Source organism: Myzus persicae, unplaced genomic scaffold, assembly GCF_001856785.1.
Source record: "Myzus persicae strain clone G006 unplaced genomic scaffold, MPER_G0061.0, whole genome shotgun sequence".
Classification (NCBI taxonomy): Eukaryota; Metazoa; Arthropoda; class Insecta; order Hemiptera; family Aphididae; genus Myzus; species Myzus persicae.
The window spans coordinates 89,176-105,892 of NW_019104169.1; the positions used below are offsets into that span (position 1 = coordinate 89,176).

General features: G+C 30.7%; 2 protein-coding genes across 2 annotated transcripts; both read left to right on the forward strand.

Moving 5' to 3' along the window:
• The first annotated feature begins 3,036 nt into the window (after window positions 1-3,036).
• Window positions 3,037-9,884, forward strand: LOC111039584 (retinol dehydrogenase 12-like). Its single transcript, XM_022323160.1, has 6 exons — window positions 3,037-3,386; window positions 7,522-7,722; window positions 7,781-7,939; window positions 8,245-8,364; window positions 8,449-8,656; window positions 8,740-9,884. Exons 1-6 carry the CDS (start codon window positions 3,275-3,277, stop codon window positions 8,888-8,890), a joined length of 951 nt encoding a protein of 316 aa, XP_022178852.1. The 5' UTR covers window positions 3,037-3,274; the 3' UTR covers window positions 8,891-9,884.
• A 2,710-nt stretch (window positions 9,885-12,594) lies between these two features.
• LOC111039582 (retinol dehydrogenase 11-like) lies at window positions 12,595-16,706 on the forward strand. Its single transcript, XM_022323159.1, has 7 exons — window positions 12,595-12,982; window positions 13,303-13,435; window positions 14,935-15,135; window positions 15,227-15,385; window positions 15,868-15,987; window positions 16,118-16,325; window positions 16,429-16,706. The coding sequence occupies exons 2-7, from the start codon at window positions 13,324-13,326 to the stop codon at window positions 16,580-16,582; spliced, it is 954 nt and encodes a 317-aa protein (XP_022178851.1). The 5' UTR covers window positions 12,595-12,982; window positions 13,303-13,323; the 3' UTR covers window positions 16,583-16,706.
• Window positions 16,707-16,717: the final 11 nt, after the last annotated feature.

The window sequence follows — 16,717 nt, forward strand, 5'->3', positions numbered from 1 at the left end:
CATTGCTATTAAAGTTGTATACAAAAATCTAAAATGATACATTAAGGTTTAAGTTATTGTTTTTACCTTTTCAATTTTTTTATACTGGCTTGTATAAATTTACTTTGAATAAATAACCGTAAAAAATTGTTTATTTATTCAACTGGTTACTGGAGTATTGAAATGTTTAAAATTATAAGAATCTAGTTAAGTATATTATTTAGTTTTTGAATTATGAATACTAATATCAAAATAGAAAAATTAGTACCGACAATCTTAATTATGTAAAGGTTACAGACACTTGTATACAACTAAGATAAAATATGTTCTAATCGTAGAATATTTAGAAATTAAAACACAAAGCCTTAAAAGTTAAAATAATATTATTTTTCAAATACGTATAGCTGTATATAGATATTAATATTGTTCAGTATCTTTACCAAGTATGGAAAAAATATCGGGGAAATAGAAAAATTTCCACAAAAGTAGCTATACTTACTAATAAGTAATTATTTTATATTTGTATCGTAATATTAATATGTTATAGATATTTAACTATAAGCATTCAGTCCTAGATCCATGATATTTATGGATATTTTCTAATACTTTAAACAGTTTAAACAATCAGAGCTAGATTTGATGGGGGTAATAAGGGCATACCCGGGTCACCAATCGTCTAAACTCCACCTGGTCCAAAATATAAGAAATTGTAATATGGGTTCCCCGTTCTATATTTAAGAAAAAAAATGGATGTCGCTCTACTGTACAGTAGGTTACAAGTGGGTCACTGTAATGGATGGTAACGTAAAATAACTACAAAAAACTGTGTTTATATATTTTTTAGATTTGTTGGTTACGGAATAAACTACTTACATGGAACCTTGTTTTAAATTTTTGATCCATAGCTAAAAAAGTTGAACATTTTATTATTATTTAACTACAAAATAATTTGTGCATTTTTAATTTAATAAACGTTGTCAACATTTGAACTTTAAATGTTGTTGTAAATTTTACTAGCCTGTGTATTTTAAATATTTTTCAACTGATTTTTTAACAATATATCAGGAGCCTTGTATTAAATTGTCAAGCTTTTTGAACCAACAAATAAAATTGTATTGACATTTATAGAAAAATAAACTAAAACAATTGAAAATTGAACATTTCGTTTCCAAATTGTTGAGATTTTTACGAATTTTGTTAAAATTCAAACGCATATGAAAAATTATTGCGGATTTACTCTCAACTTTCTACTAATAACAATACTTACGATTAACCGTGTATTACATTTTAAAAGTTTTTTGACTGAGCAGAAAATTTTTTATCGACATTACCTTAAAAAAAATTACCTACTATGCAGCCAAAGAGATTTCTTCGGTTTTTTTAAAATCAGTTTTCTGAATAATAATTGTAATAATTTTTATTTTAAGATAATATATAATTAAACAAAAATACCAAGTCAAGTTTTTATTACTGCAGTGTATTGAACCATATTTTAAGTCCAACTTTAATTTAAGAACTATATTATCTACTAATAAAATCAGGCATAAATAACTAGCAGACTGTCGAACCAAATCGAAGAGGCTATAGTCTTCCGATAAAATAAAATAAATATCGTTTTAAGATAGGTATACTAACTACCTATACTAACTGTATTCTGTTATAAAACATTTATTCTAATAATTAATATTATTTATTAATGATCAATATTATGTTTTATTTTGTTTATAATAATTTACTACAAGGTATATTTGTTGTGTTACTGTTTAAAACGATGCTCTCAAATCTCCCCCTCCTCCAGCTACTTATGCTATTCAATATATTTTATGCCCCCCTTAATATATGGCAAGATCTCCGCCTATGGCCGCTTGCTTCGTACGATTGTTGCTCTCTGGACCTTGTTTATTTTATTATTTTAGTGACTAGGACTCCAATACAGAAATTACTTGCCAACCTGCAGGTTCCTAATATTATGTCTATTAAGTACACGTTGAAAAAAAATTTTAATCGATATCATGATTCGGCACTGACGGTAAAGTTTATATAGGTACTTAAATATATATTCCAAACCTTCAGATTTGGACAAATGTTGTGGCGTGTTGGATTATTCTTTATTTATCCTCTTACACCGTACACTGTCTTTACACTTTACACTTGTACTCATACATAGTGTGTCTGCTTACACGCATAATATACTCATAATATAATACAAGAATGAAAATAATATTATAAGCGACACGCGATGAAATGACCGGAATACAATGCACGAGTATAATATTATTATAATGACTATAATAATATGACTAATATAATAATATGACTAATAAAGAATAGGAAATTGGTTCCCAAAACAGGCGTCGTCGTCTCCACTCCCGTCGACGCAACCGACGTGGCACAACCGTCGCTCGTAGTTGTAATGTTTTGTAATGTAATTATTATAATTTAAAGGTGGGGTGCCCTTTCTTCGTACGATTCGCACCGGAAAATCGTCTGCCGAGCGTGTATAATAATAGTACAATATTATAGTGTATAGGTACGTCGTAGAGGACTCAACCGCACCTGTAGACGGTCATTCCACCACCGTCTTGTGAGCGAGCTGATCAGTGTTCGCAATGCGTATCGACAGCACTATACCGAAGGAAATGGTCGGTTCTATAGTATATATATAGAGGGTACCCATTACGTTGAACGTAAACAACTTTTTTATGTTTAACCTGTAATTACAATATTAGTTTATTATTACTGTATTATATATATGCATGCATATTATATATATTATTGTAATTATCATAAAATCGTAACGAAATCAAGACGATCGTACACATAAGATGCACACGGCATAACACGACGTGTAAAGTAACGAGATAAATAGACGAACCTATGCCGGTCTGCTGAGGGGGCACTGGATAGCCTTGAAGGCTTCGGCGGCGGCGTCGTGGATTCTACACTTTGATGCACCTGGCCGCACTGACGCACGCAACACTGGACGGGGGCCCGGCGACCTGAAGACCGTTCTAAAACTATCGCCACGGTTATCCGCAATAGCAGTCGGTACTCGGTAGTTGGTAGTTGGGTACCCGATGGGAATAGTTCGACCGCGGTTGCTGGCACGAATCGTGTGGGTTCAACCTCCTCCGGTGTCCATCATATCATCATTGTTGTTGTCGTCGTTCTCGGCTGCGCAGCAATAAACCGCGTTGTACGCAGCGAAAACACTGTAGTATATTATAGTCAAAGTATAATAATATTAACATTGTACGTTTGATTATTATTATCACCGGACTTGCGCGCAGTCGAAATGTTCAGCGGCAAATGCACGAGTGCGGCCAGATTGGACGGCAAGACCGCCATCGTCACCGGTTCGAACACGGGCATCGGCAAAGTCACGGCCAAAGAATTCTACAGAATCGGTATGAATAATAATAATATTATGTCGAGCTGATAATAACTATACTATAATATTATGGTCGTCAATCTTCATATTACTACCATTATTATTTTTAGTAAATCGTGATACCCTACTGCACGCGGTGCGGGCCACCCATGCACCTTCACCCCTACCGATCGTTCACACCCGGTGACGATATTGACTGTCGATCGAATTACTCGCGCGTGCGCTAGTCCGATGTGTTATTTTACATTTTTATTATATATTGACACACCCCACTCGATTACTGGTAATTTCTGTAAATTCGTTATGCAATTTTTTGTATCCATCGCTGGTTTTGCGGCCCGTTGGGTCTAATGAATCGACCGCACGCGGGAATTCCGTGTGGTGTGCTCGAGATTTATAAGATATTACGATATTGATTTTTCGGGGGCGATTTCCGGGGAATATATAATATACGTGTATAATACAGACATAACACTAACATCACAAAAAAAAAAACATTCGCTACCGAAATAAAATATCGTACAAGCCCTTAGGGACCACCGGACGTTTGTATCTTGCAATATTCTCCCCTAAACACGCGCGCATGACGTCGCCACCGCGCACGAGTCTCGGACGAGATAACATTATAATATTATTATACAAACTAATATTCTATTCTGCGAATTCATATGCGTTTTTGCGTGTTTAATTTCAAATTTAATAATATTATAATTTATAACGAAACGAATAAACAATATATTAGTCTTCAGACGATTTACTGCTCATCGTTTAAATCACACCGTCGAAACATAATACCTAATTCGTTTACAATTAATTTGAATATATATAATAGTATATGGATGCTATCAGGACTTTCCACCTGTAAATAAATATAATAAATAATAAAGCACGCAGGGCCGGCGAAAGCTATGGGCGACCTGGGTGACTGCCCAGGGCGCCAGCACTTAAGGGGCGCCAAACTGAAAATTATTTTTATTTAAATTATCTTTAAATAGGCATTGAGTATTGATAATCTGTACAATTTAAAATATTAATTATCTAATGTCGTTTAAATTGAAGATGCATTTGCAATTGTTTCATATTTGTATAATGTAAGAATAAAACAGTGTACATCGATATTCGATACCTCTGGTTTTTATGTAAAAATTATGCGTGGAACTATGGATCACGGAAGCATACCACCGCATTTGTGTGGGTCAATAAAATATATAGATGGTCGTAATAATTATTTTCATATTATATTCAGCGATTTATAAATAAATTCATAAAACTAGACGATTACATCTAGATTTGTCAGAAAAAACTTTTCGAATTTATTGTTTTTAAAGTTATGATACATACTAATTTTATTTAACTTATTATTAAAAAACTTAATTTTACTACTACTCAAACTAGGCGGGGGGAGGGGATTGTTAAGGGCGCCAAAACATGGTTTCGCCCAGGGCTCCACTACTTCTTGCGCCGGCCCTGAATGCACGCAAACAATAGTAAACAAAATTTAATCGTGAATACAAGTCGCAGTGGGAGTGGTTCCTACTTCCTACTCATTCCCCCGAACAAAGGATAATGTACCAACTATTAAATGTAAATTTTTATAAATTTTTTTTAGCCTTAATTTGATTCAATTACAGTCACATCAGTTCCTACAAATTACAATACTTTATTATTACCTATGTGATAATTATTACATATTTTATCTATTTATGTCAAACCACAATAAAAACGATATTGTTTTTAGGATCTTTTCATTTGGAATTTAGTAACTTTCTTATCAAGTTAACTGGAATAAGAATAATTATGATTATAAACATAACAATTCGATTTTTATTTTTTATTTTTATTTTTTTACTATTAGTATCGGAAATATAAAATTGTATGCCTTTTAAAGTTTTCAATTTAATTTTTGATTGATAGGTATTGGTAAAGCTTGTATTAGTATAATTATTCATTTACTTATATAATTTATTATAGTCACTTCAATGAAAAGTGTTCCTTTCAGTTTACCTACCGACTTTTAAACTGTTGCATGGTTAAAACTTTATTTTTTCACTATAAAAAAATACGTATGGCAGGTATGGAAATATGGCACTAATCCTATATTTGAGTATTTGACAAAACATGTTCATAATTTATTAAAAATGTCCCCCTCATAAATACTCTGGATCTACGCTTGACATAGTTGCACGTTCAAAACTCTAACAATTCAACTCGTACAAAATATAATAAAGACTTTTCTAGCTCATCGTCGTATTCGTATAGGTAGTATATATCCCCCACTGCCGTTATCGTCAAAACGGTATTATATCTTACCTATTTAGACGTCGCATAAGACGTAAGCGATTTTAAATATTTATAGCATACAATATCGATTTTCCTGCCTATAGTTATAACGGTCACGCCATCAACCCCAGAAGGACAAAATAATAGGTGTATTGCCATCAGGTTCAAATCCAATGAAGACCATAAAAAAAATAATAAAATACCCTTACATTATACACATCTATAAGTTACTTCGTGTTGAAAACAAATAAAACTACAAATTACATTGTTGTTTACATGAGCCTACAACAATGAGAAACATTTAAAATAAATACAAAATATATTTTACATCGGGGTAGAAAGTCCGCATAAAATATTTAATCGGAATGTCTATGTAATATACAATTATTTTATTTACAAGTTACTACTAAAACATACGATTACTTATAACTTTTACAATCATCACCAAGCATTACATATATTTTTAAATGCTTTTTTTCTTGCCTGTAAAGTCACACTAATGGTGGTCAACAGGTGATTTTGTATTATTAAAACTAATTTAAAAGTCCTCTTTACTTCTGCTATTCTACAGAAAATATAAAAATAGATACAGCATATATAGAACAAGTGTAACTTTTTAACTATTTAGGAAGTATTCATTTTTATGATTTTATGAATTAAACGTTTAGTTTCTCAAATAAATATTAAACATACAATTCGTTTAAACAGATATACAATATAATATATATATTGTTATATGTTATTATATAAGTTAACATTAAAATTAGTAGAATTCATTAGGGGTTGTCAAATGTGTGTATTACTTCTTCAATTTTCGTCACTTGGCAATTTGCAGCAAAAAAATGATATGACAATGTAATAATCAATGCAATAATTTTAAACATATTTTTTGTTTTTTCATTAAAACAACAAGAACAATGATTATTGGCTTATAACAGGTTTACAATTAAATAAATAATTAATTAGAAATTCGAGCATATTTTTTTACCTAGACCCCAACCCCTCATCAATGCTCTGTTGAACACAATATATTTTATACTGCATTTGTATAATATATATATTAATTACATTACAACGGATGTCCTGGACCTGCGAGAACAGTTCTGTGTGCTGTCGCTGTGTACGTACTACGTAGTGTGCAGTTCAGACTCAATAGTTCATCGCATTAAAATAAGCGACAAGAGAAGTTGCATCTGGCAAAGACCAGTCGTATATTATTTACAATTATTTAAATACATTTATCTGTTAAATATATAAATACTCATATATTATGTATGTTCATAATTTATATAATAATATTAAATAATTATTTGATAACGACTCGTTGATTAAAATGTACTATTGTAATATAAATTATAATTCACTACGAATCAAAATGCTATTTTACTTGCATTCAACTGTATGTAAGTAATAAGTAATAATCGTTTATTTTTAATATTCATAAATAAACTATAGATTTTACTTGATACATTAAATATATACCTGTATTCTTGCAAAATTTCGTATGGGAGTTTTGCCCAATCAAAATTAATAAAATTATTTATTTCGGTAGAGTTTATGATTTATAAATTATAACATATTTTATACTTAATAGTAAAATTATTTTATTCTATTTTATTTTTTTCATTTATTATATTTTTTAAATGTGTCAACATATTACATGTTATTTCAAGTTTAAATAAATAAATAATTATAAATAATTAATAATATTAAACATATTCAGCTATACAAATAAACAAACATTACAATATATATTACAATACAAATATACATCAACGAATTGAAGTTTATCAAAACAAAAATTTACTACACTTCAATAAAACCTTTTTTGTATAAATTATCAAATTGATTAATTTAAACCAAAATTGCAGGTGCTAAAGTTATCGTGGCGTGCAGGGATGTTAAAAAAGCGGAACAAGCTGTGACAGAAATAGTGGCGGACGTAAAAGGCGATAATCTAGGACAACTAGTCGTAGAGGAATTGGATTTGGCATCTTTCGCTTCGATCAAACGCTGTGCAAAAAGCATTTTGCAAAAAGAAAAACATATTCACCTCTTAGTAAACAATGCCGGTCAGTGTGTGTGTGAGAAAAGCTTTATAAGGGCCCATTGTAACGTACGATATTGTAGGGGTAATGGCGTGCCCTAAGGGGAAAACCCAAGATGGTTTTGAAACCCAATTTGGCGTGAATCACTTGGGACATTTTCTATTCACATCGCTACTATTGCCAAGAATCCGAAATTCAACTCCGGCTCGCATCGTTAACGTTTCATCGATGGCTCATACAAGTTAGTTTCTACGAATAATAAAAATATTGACATAGATACTGGATGATTCTTTTAGTATTAAACGTACATTATGTCAAAAAGTATTAATGATTTTGAAAAAAAATTTCACATAGGTAATTTAAAGTCATTATAAAACAACATTTTTGAAAATATTAATACTTTTTGAGATGATGAGTAGGTATTCGGTGTTAAATTAATTACTCTGTATATAATATATAATATACATAATAATATAGCGTATAACAATAGATAAGTAATTCCGTACATACATTATCTAAATTATTATTATTTTCTTCTTTATGTAGGAGGTGTGATCAATTTCGATGACATAAACTCCGATACAAATTACTCGGCCATGGTAGCTTACAGTCAAAGTAAACTAGCCAATGTACTGTTTTCTAAGGAACTGTCACAAAGGCTTGAAGGTAAAATGCATACAATTATTAGATTCATCCAAACAATAGAATCATAATAATTGATAAAAATAATAATAATACGGATACACATAGGTACTGGAGTACACGTGTACAGTCTACATCCTGGCCTTGTACTTACTGAATTAGGCAGAACGATCGACCAAGTGTACTTTCCAGGAATGCGATTCCTGGCTCGTTTCTTTCTCTATCCGTGGATGAAGACTCCGGAACAAGGAGCTCAGACTACGATACATTGTTCGATAGACGAAAAAGCTGGAGAAGAAAACGGGCTCTATTACAGGTTCGATATTTGTGTGATATTCAGATTTTTATACTATTCTCAATACATTTTAAAAATATATAATATATGCTGTTTTTTTTTAGCGATTGTAAGGTAAAAGAACCGTCAACGTTAGCCAAAGACCCCGAATTGGCCAAAAAACTTTGGGAAAAAAGTATAGAGATGGTAGGTTTGAAGGATTACGACATGTTTAACTGTGAAGACACGCTGCCTGAACCCCTAAAAGACGTCTGAACCAATATGTATAATTTGTATTAATCTACATATAATATCTATATTATATTTAATTTTATATCATTTTTATTTTATATATACTTATACGTTTTTACATGATATTATATTATGGGAATGAATTTTGCATTTATATACCTAATAAATTAATTTTTCAACTCCAACGTTTTGACTATTTAATCAGTTTTTGTCGAACACCTTAATTTTTATACTTATAGATTTTACGATGACATGTACCTATATGTTTATTTTTATTTTATTCTGTCCGTTATTATCTATGGGAACATTAATAAATAATAATGCTTTCAATCTTTAGCTTAGAGAACTTAGGTCCTGGTAGAAAATTATATCTTGTTGGTGGGTAAGAAATAAAAAATTCCCAGTAATTTTCAAAAAAAATGAAAAATAGGTTAAAACATGAATTTATACACAAAACTATGGGTTATGTCAAAATCGATTTTGTTTTTTTTTTGTTCAAATTCAAAAATAGGTAACTAAAGACTCGAATATAGAAGTTTCACTAAATATTTGTATTAGGAATTCCCAGACATGAATACATTATGCATTTACTATGTACATTAATATTTTCAAAATATTCATATTAATTTTAAGCTATTTATTTCACCAAATAATACTATTCATATTTCGTAATACTGAATTAAATTTGTTTCAACAGCATAATAAAATAATACTATAATGGAAATTCTACCTCAAAACCATGATTATGATTTATGAAATTTATTTACTTGGGTATCTAATTCTTATAAGTACTTCAAAATTATTTATTGGAACATCATGACATTTTTTGTGAATTTAATTTGTCCTAAGTATAACATATTGCCTATACTTAACCCCTTTTAAATTTACATAAAACTAAGAAGTCTGTAAGCTCATGCAGTCATACATTAAAATGGAGCCTCGGAACATACTTTTATTAACTAACCCTTATGTTAGATCGGATATTATGTTTTTAACCGAAATATATTTATTTATACAACATGATTTTATATACCTATTTATTTTTAGAGCAATGTGTTATTAGAAACATTCCTGATCTAGAAAATACATACTATGCACAAATGTACAATAAGTTACAAATGAAACTTATCATTGATAAGTTATCAATAAACATATTGTTAGATTCTGAGAAGTGCAATGAACGCATTCGTTTTTCAATTATGTGTTTTTTTTAAATTTATTTTTTACCTGACATCATTTTTTTGATCAATAAAAATATATCGTTTATAGATAATTGATGATTGTTTAATTTTTTAGTTTAAATGTCGATAGCAACATTTTTGCTCGGTCAACAAGGTCCCTCATAAGTCATTAAGATACAATGAAATAAATATCTAAATTACATAATCAAAATAATTTTTATAAGCGTTAGAAATTTGACGATATTCATCAAAATTGTGAACATTTGAATATATTATGTAGTTAGAAATAAAAAACATTATCATTTTTTATGTAGGATTTCAAAATGTAACAGCAGATCTCTAATTAAATAAAAAAAATTCTGGAGACGTTAATATTTTATGAGCATTTGTATTTTTTACACATTGAATCTTCTTCTGTACTCGTAAATTAACTATTTCTCTTCAAACAATATTTGATAGGTACTTAATTGTGATTCAAAAACAAAAAATCGTAGTTCCTTCAATGTTTTTACCAAATATTTATCGTATTATTTTTTATACTCAACATCATTTTCAAAATATTTGATTTTTTTGAGCTATTTAGATTAAAGATTTAAAGATTTTTTTTTATTTACGAGTAAAATCGTCAATAAATAATTTTTTGTCGAGTAAAAATGCTTTAAAATTGAATACTAAGTTCGTCATAAGTGGTTATTATAGAAATTTTAAAGGGCACGATTTTTTTATAAGAATTTGAAGACTAATGTTACTAACAATATTTCAAAATAATTTCTTAGTTAAAAATGTTCAATTTTTACAGCTATGGCTCGAAAATAGAATATAAGGTTACTTACTTTTAAGTAATTCGTATTGGAACCAAAAAATTTAAAAAATATATAATTATAATTTTTTTATAGATATTTTTAGTTCATATTTTGACGAAATTATATATTTAAACGAAGAATAACCATTTTATTTATTTTGTTGAATAATAATATTATTCATGAGTACCTACTTGAAACTTTTAAAATATCTATATAATTAAATTTCATACACACAAATACACAATAACATGTTCAAATGTAATGCTTTCGTCAACAATTATTTCAACCTATTATATTACCAATGGTAAATTAAACCACATTGATAGTAATAATATCATTAATATCATAAAATGTACTTAGTGTCGTAGTACAAGGCTGACAGGCTGTCTTCGCTCAGAATTATTTTTCGTAACCAATAATTTATCATTGAATTCAAATGTAACACATACATTACAGTTTATAGCAGATAGGTACATACGTATCCATCTTCTTTGAGTTATATTTAGAAACGTTTTATCAAAATATTTACGTATATACGTTTAAGTACCAACAATTAAATGCTTTAGGTACAAAATTATATTTGAATAATAAACGCTCATGTCACATAATTTGATAAATCTAAGTGAATGGTCACTTTATTTGGTATGCAACACTTAAACGTTGTATTAAAAAATGTATGACTTGAGTACGTGACTATCGCAGACAATAGATTTTCATTATCAATGGTGACTACTGTCTCCAAAATGGACGACACACAAGCTTTGTAGAACATTGAATTCCGATCTCAGAGTACGATCCGTATATATTTTATATTTTATCAAAGATGATATTATAATACGTATATTATCCAAAGAGCAATAATTATCTCACACGAGCTTCGATGTCTTTTATGAAATATAGATAAACAAAATATAATGACTAATTATAAACAATGAACTTATACAACGAAAAGGTATATCATCTGACATCTATAATGTATAAAGTATAATAATGTATGTATACTTAATGTATAATCTTATTTGTTGACTTGTTTTTAAACATAACAATAATAACCAAAAACAAAAAAATGAATGCACTGATTTATCTGTAATTATCAATTACAAACAAGTAATACCTTATTACAGCTAAAATCTATAAATAGATATACATTATACATAGGTACACATTTTTTTAATTGGTCCTTCCTTTTGCCAGAGACTAAACCCCATTTAGTTAACACTAAAAACCTTCATTATTATACATTATTCGGATGAAAACCATTGTTAATTGTTATATCACTAGTTAGTACGTAATTAGTTAATTAATAGGCATTGTCATTGGCATTATATTCTAATTGCGTTAATCTTTTCAGCCTTCTGTGGTACTTGAGTTAAAAAAACAGAACTGTGCAAACTACAGATAAATATGATAATATGATATTGTGTGCATTCACGTAGGAATCCGATCAACGCGGAAACGCTACAGCGATTGCAGACAACTAACTCGCAGTGTTAGCGTAGAACTGTAGACCGTTGTAGACCACCTCTTTTATAATAAATAATGTACACGTGTGACGAAATATTAATAAAAAATATTCTGGCAATAATACAACTGTTATAATACAACACTGTAATGAAAATCCGGAACGAGGTATGTGAACGAATTCATAAAAATAAAATACCGGTCCGCGCGAAGACCGAACCGAGAACAAACACAAACTATGCGCTTGGCGGTCGGCGCACGGCTGCAGCTCTGTCCGAGCGGCGCGCACGCACGCGACGCACGACCACGTCGATCTGTAGGAACTAGGAATAAAAAATTATCATTCATCATTGGTTTAATATTTTTATTATTACTTTTATATTCTATGTCAATGACGATTCGGAACGATAACCGACGAATATCAGCCGCTCGGCGACCGGACAAGTTGTCGGTACCTCAGTATACCTGCTTTCTGCATCGCAGTAATGTCGTAGGTGGTTATACGGCTACTGACCAGACTATCTAAAGTAGACGGCTACACACGGGTCGACCGTCGTACGGATTACCTTTAACCACCAGTTGCGTCCCGCATCGACGGCCATCGTCAAGTCGTGCGCGCACACGTCAAATACCTACACAACACACACACAGCATTATTACACTCATTATAGGTAGGTATACCCATAATATAATTTATATTTTATATACATATAATTAAATCGTGGAATATTAAAATGATTGCGCAGGAAACCGCACTCTAATAAAGCGTACATAGTATTACATGACGTGTATTAAACATTTATTACATGTACCGAGTGTATCGGAGAGATAATATTATGATGATTTTACACGATTTTTGTTATTAATACACCCAGAAACCGTGTACAAATATACATATTTATTGTACAATAACTAATGATAATATACTTACGTATGTGTGAGAATATTTTTTGATGTATATATAATATATATATATTTATAATATATGTAGGTAAACCGCGAAGTGGAAATAATGTTCAGCAGTAAGTGCACGAGTACGGCAAGGCTGGATGGAAAAACTGCCATCATCACCGGTTCGAACACTGGTATCGGAAAAGTCACTGCAAAAGAATTCTATAGACTAGGTGAGCACTCCTAACTATAATAATAGGTACAAACTAGATGCAGGTGGCTGGCACCCATAAATTTAGGGGTTAAAAGGGTGTTGGGGGGCAATTCGCCCCTACTTTATTTGATACTAATTGTTTTATCACTTGCAAAAAAATGTTCCTAATGTGCTGTATTATAAGAGATTTTTGACTATGCCCCTCCTAGGCTTATATTTCTACGTACGCCGTTGGTTGCCATACGTTCCGGTTTGCCCGGGACTATACCGGCTTTGACTATCGCGTCCCGTTTTCCCGATAAAGAGTATCAGGACTGCTAATTGTCCCAGAATCAAACTTAAATAATTTAATATGTTAAGAGGATGCCAGGCATTTGTCATGCGTTGTCTTCGTCTTCCAAAAGCATAACATGGCATATTGTATACGTTCTGAATGATTTACCGAACTCTATTATGTTTAATTTTAGAGCGAATTAACCTATTGCCAAATTTAGAAGTAAGAATATTATCTAGTCATTGAAATAGGTTTTTTTTTAATATATTAATTTTCAATCGAGTTATGAGCATTTAAAATTGTTTGTACACTTTTAAAAGATCAGAACTCGCATTAAAATTAAAATGTAAAACAAATCCTACTTCATTTACTAGATAATATCCTTACTTCTAAATTTGGTAATAAATAAATTAGCTCTAAAGTTGAAAGTTAAAAGTTTTAATTTTTAATAGAAAATCGATGTTGTTTTGATTAACAATAGAAAAATCAAATTACTTATTTAATTGACTGACGAAATCTTATTTTCCTGGTTTGATGACGACAACTATTAATAAATACCTAATAATATATGTTGGTTGTTTTCTTGTTCTCGAAGTTGTTCCTTATTTACAAAAAAAATAGCCCGTTAATACTGGATGACCGTGGTATGATTTTTATTAAATGGCTCCCCATTGGTTCATTTGTTGGTGTTAACTTCAATAAATCGCAAAAAAAAATGTCTCTGTTAGATGGTCAGGGTTATAAACCTTGTTCATGTTAATCTTATTTAGCATAAAAATTACAGTGACTTACTCGACACATATTACTGTGCAGCAGGATGTACCAACTTAAAAACTTAAACTACCGAAAATTTACACTTTAAAATACAACTCATAAGTTACAACCTAGCAAGGTGCTTTGTATTAAATGCGTCAAGTTTTTTCCCTATTTTATAATGTTAACCGAAAAATCATATAATTTAGTAAACCTGAATTACTGTATGTATTGTACATAGTATACTATTCCAGAGTTAGAGATCAACTAATAAGGTAAAAGTGTACTACTTACCACTGCCAGTATACAAGTTAAAAGTTGTTTATTGTATGTATATATATAACAATATAAAATAATATAAAAACGGTCTATTAAACCTTACATTATTCATGAACATAATAAACAAGTCCGATTGAAATAAAGTAAAATTATAGTTTATTATAATAGTGTTAAAGTTTCATTTAAATTTATCTTTAACACGATGATTTTAGGTGCAAAGGTCATATTGGCGTGCAGGGACGTTAAAAAAGCGGAACAAGCCGTTGTGGAAATCGTGGCTGAAGTACAGGGTGATGGTATCGGGCAACTGGTCATAGAAGAATTAGATTTGGCATCTTTCGCTTCTATTAAACGTTGTGCGAAAAGTATTTTACAAAAAGAAAAACATATTCACCTGCTGGTGAACAATGCCGGTCAGTTCAATGCACGATGCTTTTTGCAGTGATATATATTTTTTTGCAAAATTGTATGACTTACGAATTGTAACTTGAATGAATATTGTAGGCGTCATGACGTGCCCTAAGGGTAAGACCGAAGACGGTTTTGAAATCCAGTTTGGAGTCAATCACTTGGGACACTTTCTGTTCACCATGCTTCTGTTGCCAAGAATCAAAAGTTCAACCCCAGCTCGCATCGTAAACGTGGCGTCTCTGGCACATGTATGTAAGTTACACGACGCTCGAATCTCAATACAATACAGTATAACTACTTTAACAGATCTATGGGATAAGATTTTAGGGGTAGGGGTGACTTATATTTTTTAATCAAGCTATGGGTACTTACATTTTAAAAGTCAAAAAAAATTTATATAACCATCACGCCCCCTATCAATATTTTTAATTATTTTTATCCATTTAACATAATATTGCCTATTGTGCAATGAAAAATAATAGGTATACCTATTTGTTAAAGTAAAACATGTAAACGACGGGAAAAACTAATGATCAAACATAATATTTCAGCAAAAATCAAAATTGAGTTTAACATATATGTATATATTATATTATTTAAAAAATAAAATAATTACATTTCCCAGATGAGACGGGTCGGGACAGGGATAAAACTTATTCTTCAAAAATGAGATTTTTTTTAAATTGCTAAACACTCGCGTGAACGAACCACTAAAGTAATTTGTTTTATTTTAGTCGGCTCAATCAATTTCAAAGACATCAATCACGACGCAAATTATTCACCCTCCACAGCTTACAGTCAAAGTAAGCTGGCTAACGTGTTGTTTTCAAAAGAACTGGCTCGAAAACTCGAAGGTAATGAAACTTGCGAAATCTCTTACTATTCTAATGCATTATACAACATGCAATATATTATTACAAGTCATAATTAATGAAAACAGTGTTCAGGTAATGTACGTCATGTATAATCAATTCATTAATTTAGGGACCGGAGTTCACGTGTACAGCTTACATCCCGGTATCGTACGCACCGAGTTGACCAGAACACTCGACAAGGTATACTTTCCGGGTATGTGGTTCTTGGGTCGTATCTTCCTCTATCCGTGGGTCAAGAATCCGAAGCAAGGAGCTCAGACCACTTTGTACTGTTCGATAGACGAGAAATCCGGAGCAGAAACCGGACTTTATTACAGGTATTTAATTTAGTTTATCGAAAGATTTTAGCGGCATTTAAATCTCTGTACTTATATAATTTGTACATTTATAAATATATACAATTTTGTATTTTTTTTTTAGCGAATGTAAGGTGAAACAACCGTCAGCGGCAGCCAGAGACCCAGAGTTGGCGAAAAAACTTTGGGAAACAAGCATAGAAATGGTCGGCTTAAAGGATTACGACATGTTTAACTGTAGCGGAGACGCGCTTCCCGAACCTTTAAAAGACGTCTGAACGAAAGTGTCTCGTCATTTTTTATCATTAATAATATAAATAGTTTCGTTTTGTTTTTTTTTTATTGGTTTCTTAAACATAATTTTTAACCCATTTATATTTTTATAATAAAGAAACTGTTTTTATCGAACATTT

What these genes read in the sequence shown, in the direction of transcription:
- LOC111039584 (XM_022323160.1), top strand. Translation starts at nt 3,275, where the DNA reads ATGTTCAGCGGCAAATGCACGAGTGCGGCCAGATTGGACGGCAAGACC. An exon ending in CAAAGAATTCTACAGAATCG is followed by an intron (nt 3,387 to 7,521) that starts GTATGAATAATA and finishes CCAAAATTGCAG; the next exon opens with GTGCTAAAGTTATCGTGGCG. An exon ending in GAAAACGGGCTCTATTACAG is followed by an intron (nt 8,657 to 8,739) that starts GTTCGATATTTG and finishes GTTTTTTTTTAG; the next exon opens with CGATTGTAAGGTAAAAGAAC.
- LOC111039582 (XM_022323159.1), top strand. Translation starts at nt 13,324, where the DNA reads ATGTTCAGCAGTAAGTGCACGAGTACGGCAAGGCTGGATGGAAAAACT. An exon ending in CCTGCTGGTGAACAATGCCG is followed by an intron (nt 15,136 to 15,226) that starts GTCAGTTCAATG and finishes TGAATATTGTAG; the next exon opens with GCGTCATGACGTGCCCTAAG. An exon ending in ACTGGCTCGAAAACTCGAAG is followed by an intron (nt 15,988 to 16,117) that starts GTAATGAAACTT and finishes TCATTAATTTAG; the next exon opens with GGACCGGAGTTCACGTGTAC.